Source organism: Amblyomma americanum, chromosome 2 (assembly GCF_052857255.1).
Source record: "Amblyomma americanum isolate KBUSLIRL-KWMA chromosome 2, ASM5285725v1, whole genome shotgun sequence".
Taxonomy (NCBI): domain Eukaryota; kingdom Metazoa; phylum Arthropoda; class Arachnida; order Ixodida; family Ixodidae; genus Amblyomma; species Amblyomma americanum.
Window position 1 is genome coordinate 93,877,149 of NC_135498.1, and position 6,428 is coordinate 93,883,576.

The 6,428-nt window shown below is 47.5% G+C and overlaps 1 protein-coding gene across 1 annotated transcript in view; it reads right to left on the reverse strand.

The window, feature by feature from the left end:
• Positions 1–5,172, reverse strand: part of LOC144121625 (uncharacterized) — a 14,753-nt gene extending 9,581 nt beyond the window's left edge. Inside the window, exons 1-6 of the mRNA XM_077654932.1 lie at positions 4,939–5,172; positions 4,530–4,793; positions 3,634–3,782; positions 2,352–2,412; positions 2,195–2,262; positions 48–322 (exon numbers count right to left, since the gene is read on the reverse strand). Coding sequence (XP_077511058.1) covers positions 48–322; positions 2,195–2,262; positions 2,352–2,412; positions 3,634–3,782; positions 4,530–4,793; positions 4,939–5,064 — 943 coding nt within the window. The 5' untranslated portion in view covers positions 5,065–5,172. The remainder of the gene's footprint in view (positions 1–47; positions 323–2,194; positions 2,263–2,351; positions 2,413–3,633; positions 3,783–4,529; positions 4,794–4,938) is intronic.
• Between the last annotated feature and the right edge of the window lie 1,256 nt (positions 5,173–6,428).

Sequence of the window (6,428 nt, forward strand, 5' to 3'; positions counted from 1 at the left end):
CCTCAAAAATGTCTGTCGCAGTGGCACAGTATGACTGACGACCCTACCCACGTCTGCGACAACCGAGTGCACCAGGGCATTCAGCTGGGTGGCAAAGTCGAGGACTCGGGTGAGCTCCTCCCGGGAGACAGTAGTGAGCGCGCCGAAGGCTTCCACCTGGCGGGACATGCGGTCCAGCAGTCCCAGGTGCTCCTCCACGGGTGTCGAGAGGAATGGGGCGAATGGGCACTCGCCCAGTGCCTTGCGCACCGAGGCTAGCGTGGACGCCATCTCCCGACATTGGTAGCGCAGGGACTCTGCTCGCTGCTGTGACTCGGCCTCCCTGCAAGGCGACACATGCCAACTTTGGCTAAATCAATGGAAGGCATGCTAGGAACAACATGAGGTGTGCTTGACAAAGTTGCACATGATGTCACAAGTTCACAGGCAGCAAGAGGCATAAAAAATGTCAATTCTGTCCAAAGTCCTTACTTCCCTTCTATAGTTCAATTGTAACTCGATGCTCTTTCGTCCTTCTTCATATCCCCATCTTCCCTTTTTGCCAGTGCAGGGTAGCAAACTGGCACTTTCTCCTGGTTAACCCCAGCCACCTTTCCTTCCCCCACAACTCTCAGATCAGTGCAAGCAGCTGTGACATGGATGCTTGCAAGCATGAGTAACCCATAATACCAACACAGCGAGTAGCATATTGCATGCACTACAAATGCCACCATGCAAGAGTGAATTCTCTTTTCTCACTGAACAAGTTATACTGATTTCCACAAGACTAAAGTCAAAGCAAAACTACATGTTTTACATTTGAAACCCAATACTGTAAGCTATGATGGCATCCACAGGAAGAGCAGGATGATTGAAAGCATTGTATGCAAGAAGGTCCTCAACAGCAAGTTCCTTACTATGCTTACAATATACAGAGTGATGGTCAACCAAGTGAGGTTATTTTGCTAAATCCATGCCAGACAACACAAAGACTAGAAAGCAACGTGCCCTAGAGTTTCTGGTGTTTGCATTCCAGGAAACTCTGGGCAACATCTGCACAATCTTGACTCTTTACTGCAAATCAAGCTGCCGCCCGGACTCTTCTGCTGCAACACAATGCTTATGTGTCACCCTTGTTTGGGAGTGGCGTTGACAAATGCTTCCTTCCACATAATTGCGATGGCAAACTCTCCAGCATGTTAGCATTGTAAGTGGGAAGAAACAATTGTCCACCTACTTTTCACTGCCCTCGCTCTGACAATTAATGAGTATTGGTCGAATGTTTAGGGGAAGCTGTATAGCTTCCCTTTGTAGCCATATGACTGCACATGTGCGGATGATTTGTGAGTAATTAGCTCCCTTATTATTAAGTAATGAGTGCGCGTCTGGCGCAAGCGCTGTGCCACTTAGACTCCCATACCCAACAGTAGCAAAGACTGCAAGACTGAGGCCTCTACCGTTCGTCAGGTAGGAACATCACTGGGGCGCACCAACTATTTAGGAGCCACGAGCTTGAGTGCCAGGCTTTAGGCAGACTGTAGGCATCCTTTGTTTTCATGGAGTGAACGACAACATAGAGACATTCCATGGAACCAACTGACCATCTCTTTTACCCCCTTTATTCTCCTCCTCACGTGTGTAGTGCGGCCAACCTGGCACATCCTGGCCAACCTTAATATCCCCACCTGCCTTTGTGCTGTCCTGTCTCCCTTTCTTTAAACTGCAGCTGCTACAGAAGACAAAAAAAGCTTTGTGCAGGCTCTGAGCAAAGGCACAGTGCAAACATTAAAGATGGCTTGTGCCTTTTCTTAAAGCAATATGTGTTTTAGTTGCATCGTCAGGATATAAAGGTGCAGACTTCAAAAAAAGGCTGTTGCTTTTTAAACTGATGCACAACCATGGAATGGTTAAAGAAAGGCAGTGTAATAGTACTTATAGTACACAGTCAAACAATGCACTGCAGCACTGCAGAGTGGGTTCAGTATGCTGCCAACACAAGGCTGGGCTTCCAGTGACAGCCAGGTAAAGTTAATGACCCCTTTTCATCAAATCACCACTTAAAACACAGCACTCCATTTTCAATCACGCCTCCAAAAGCAAGTCCAAGATAAAACGTTCAGCGCTCTTCAAGACACACTCAGGCAAACAAAAACAAAATAAACAAATCAATGTGGCTGTCTTGATTTAAATAAATCTTCAACAAATTTCCACTGACCTTCTTTTTTCCTCTTCTTGCTGTTGCTTTTGCCTCAGCTCGGCTTCCTTAATTCTGTTTCTCAGATGCTGCAAGGTAAATGCAAAAGCAAATAAATGCCCTGCTGGCGTGCGTCAGCAGCTGGACAAATAGTCAATACCTATGCAGAACAGCTTACCCGCACGTGGCTCTGATGATTTTCGCGAGCCTTTTGACTCTTCTCCGCAAGCTCCCGAAGCCTGGATAGAACAGTGAAACAGTCTGTCAAAGCATCTGCAGCCAGCACACAGAAATTAATTTTGCCCTTACAGTTAGGCACTGCGAATGGCTGAATTTCACACCCCCACCATGACCTCATCCCAATATTCATCTAAGATGCGCACTAAGGACCCGAACTTGGCAGCTTGGCTGTAAGTGCAATAGAATCCACATAAATTTTGTACTTTATTTCAGCAGCGCAATATTTGCTCGCTGAATAAGTCTCCTACTTATCTCTCTTTTAGTGCTGATTGCATAAGTAAGGGATAGCATCTAATATGATCCCCACAAAAGCTAAAGACATTCCACAACCAGATGAAATGGCTGAATGCAGATTTGCATACAGCACAATAAGGGGATGTACGGTTTCACCTTAGTACTCTATTCTTTTTAGACTGCCGACTAAACGCGAAAGCACTATTCTGATGGCAGATGCCGGGGTGAGCAAACATCTTTTACCTTCCTTTTGTTATTTTAAATAAATAATCACTAATAATGGGTAAACCCCGAGCAAGATCCTGCGATGCTTGTAGGTTTGTTTTTGGGTTTGCAATGTTTGTGGACTCGTGGCAAGTGTAATAAATAAATAAAAATAAATTGGATAAATATCTCCGACTGGGATTTGAACCCGTGGCAGCGCGAACAGATTACCTTAGCTGGCCACTGTGCGAGAGCAGTAGGCTATCACCGCAGCCCAACATGCCTCATGTTAAACTGCAACACTCTCACGCTGTGCATTGCACATCATCTTCTTCATCAGCTAAGGCTACTATCAAACTAATATTCACGCTTGGAGCTATGTGGCGGCAGTGACAGAGAGATGTTCACTGCATGCTTTGGCGTAGACGTTATGGCAGAAAAACGGCTCTAGAGCAATACATGTTGGCGTTGACAGCATTGCTGAAAAAACACAGTACTGGAGCATAGGCCACCAGCGTACATTGGGTAAATTGGCAGTAATGGTGAAAACGCTGAAGACATGCATAACTGGCTCCCTGGGTCAGCGGACACCTCAATCACGCATTCAGGTGCGTGGCAGTAGTGTCTACCTGAAAAAAACTGTGCTTTCGCACAATATTTTGAGCTTAGCAATGCTAAACCGCCAGCCATTTTTTTTTTTTTTTGAGTTTCCCACCAATTTAGGCTAATGCAATAAGGATGGCTATGGGAATCAAGTACACAGTAGGAAAGTGCAACCGTACCCTTGAAGGTACTCCTGGTTGAGCTTGTCCAACTGCTTCTGGTACTCGATTGTCTGGTTCTGCTCGATCAGCATGATGTGCTTTTTGGCCTGCTCTTCCCATTTGCGATTCTGCTCTTCGTACTGCGTAATCCGCTTCTTCACTGCCTCCTGCAGGGTCCAGCATTTCATACGTGTGCAAGGTGAGAAAACGAGACGACATTGATTAGCACGCTGCTTGGCAACGCTACTACTGCTCAGCAACCACGGTCGATGCTTCAAAAAATGAGCATTAGAAAATGGAAGTAAGACAGCTAAGAACAAACAGCGAAAAATATCCTGCACTCACAAAAAATTAGCAATAATTCTTCCCTCAACAACAAATTATGCAGGCAAACAAAAAAGGTTGGCGTTTATGATGAAATAAAGCCAACAGATCAGGTGCAATTTTTAATACCCTTTTTACTAAGTGAACGGTGTTACATTTCAAACAAACAGCAAGAGAGTACGTGATCCTCGTACTGATGGATAGACACATCGTTGTTTGAGACGATCACGTACGCGTATAACCACTCTCTGGCAACCACTTCCTTTCTACACGCTCACACTCCCTGACTGACCTGTACATCATTTAGATTTCAAGAGCTTTCTTTCAATGTTTAACAACAGATTAGCCTGCTCAGAAATGAGGAAAAAATTATTCTCAGCGAAACTGGATTTTCACGCACATCTGCTCATTCAGGCGTGCACGGCGGTAACCTTCTGGTCACTTTGATGGCAATGCGTTGGCCTGTTCATAGCACGTCACTGCTAGTGTAACATTGCGCATATGACAAAGGTTACACTTCGGCCCACGAATATTTCAAAAGTACTTCCGCGCGGGCAAACGTACAGCCAAGTTTGAAGCGTTATTATTACCCTGACGCTGTTCAGCCGCTGCTCCTCGTACTGATGGATAGACACATCGCTTCTCGAGCCGATCACGTACGCGTACAGGTCCTGCGGTTCGTCCTCCTTCGGCGACTGCGCCTCTGGCGTTGGTTCGTCAGAATTTTCATCGCTGGGCGTGACTTCCGATGATTCAGAAACGTCAGCACTCTCCTTCGGCTTGTCTTCATTCTCAAACCGAAGCGGCAAAAGGCGGCGGTCCACATAGATGACTGGTTTAGAAGGAAGCACGTCCTGGAACGTCAAAAACCGAGGCTGCTACATGCCAACAAACACATTACATGGCTCACTGCTCTACATAATACCTGTCGCCAGGCTTCCAGCACTCTAAATAATCCATGTAAAAGCAGTAGAAACGCGCCGGAAAGGGCCTGCTCACCTGCCACCGATTTTCAAGAGGCCAGTAGGGATCATAGACCAGCTTTCCTTTGCTACTTTCTCGAAGAGCTGCCAGGACAGACTCCGTCGAAGCCTCCCGGCATGACTCGTAAGATTCGAAATCCATAGCTTAAACAGAATTAGCCCCAATTAAATGAACGCGAGCCTAAGGATAACTAGCCACCCCCAGCACACCGCAGCAGACCGGCGGTCGAAATTCCGCCGTTCCGCGATGGATAGGCTGCCCCGGCTGCCCTTGGATAAACTTTCTTTCCGATGGTCTCCGCGCAAGCCAGTTTTGGTTTTCGGTTTTTGGCGTGGTAGTTTTGGGATTGCCTCACGCGCGTTTATGAAAAGTTCGATGTAGGTAGGGAGAAAATTGAAATATAGTAGCGCTAAATATAAGATAAAGCCTGTTTTCCTGAAGAGAAAATAGTTGCCGTGATGGCTCAGTGGTAGAGAGCGCTCAGCTACTGAGCCGGAGTATCAGTGCTCGAACCCGGCCGCGCCGGCCGCGTTTCGATGCAAGCGGAAGGCAGAAGGCACCCGTGTGATGTGCAACGTCAGTGCACGAAGTGGTCAAAATATTATTCCGGAGCCCTCCATTACGGCACCTCTCTCTCTCTCTTTCCTCTTCGGCTGCCTCCTTTCTCTACGGCGTGGTTGAGGTGTCCAATGAGAAGTGACGCAGTCACGCGTCATTTCCTTTCCTCAAAAACCACAAGTTTGCGCGAAGGACCCGCAGCGGTTGTTCAGTGGTTAGCGCACTCGACTACTGAGCCGGGGTACCCGGGTTCGAACCCGACCGCGGCGGCCGCGTTTCGACGGAGGCGAAACACAAAAAGGCGCCCTTGTGCTGTGCGATGTCAGTGCACATTGTAGATCTTCAGGTGGTAGAAATTATTCCGGAGCCCTCCACTACGGCACCTCTTCTTTCTTTCTTCCTTCACTCCCTCCTCTATCCCTTCCGTAAGGCGCGGTTCGGCGGCGGCTGCGTTTTTATGGAGGAAAAACGCTAAGGCGCCCGTGTGCTGTGCGATGTCAGTGCACGTTAAAGATCCCCAGGTGGTCGAAATTATTCCGGAGCCCTCCACTACGGACCTATTTGTTCCTCTCTTCTTTCACTCCCTCCTTTATCCCTTCCCTTACGGCGCGGTTCAGGTGTCCAACGATATATGAGACAGATACTGCGCCATTTCCTTTCCACCAAAAACCAATTATTATTATTATTATTATGTCCACCGAGATATGTGAGAAAGTTACTGCGCCACTTCCTATCCTCAAAACCAATTTTCGAACCCGACCGCGGCGGCTGCGTTTTTATGGAGGAGAAACGTCAAGGCGCGCGTGTGCTGTGCGATGTCAGTGCACGTTAAAGATCCCCAGGTGATCGAAATTATTCCGGAGCCCTCCACTACGGCACCTTTCTTACTTTCTTCTTTCACTCCCTCCTTTATCCCTTCCCTTACGGCGCGGTTCAGGTGTCCAACG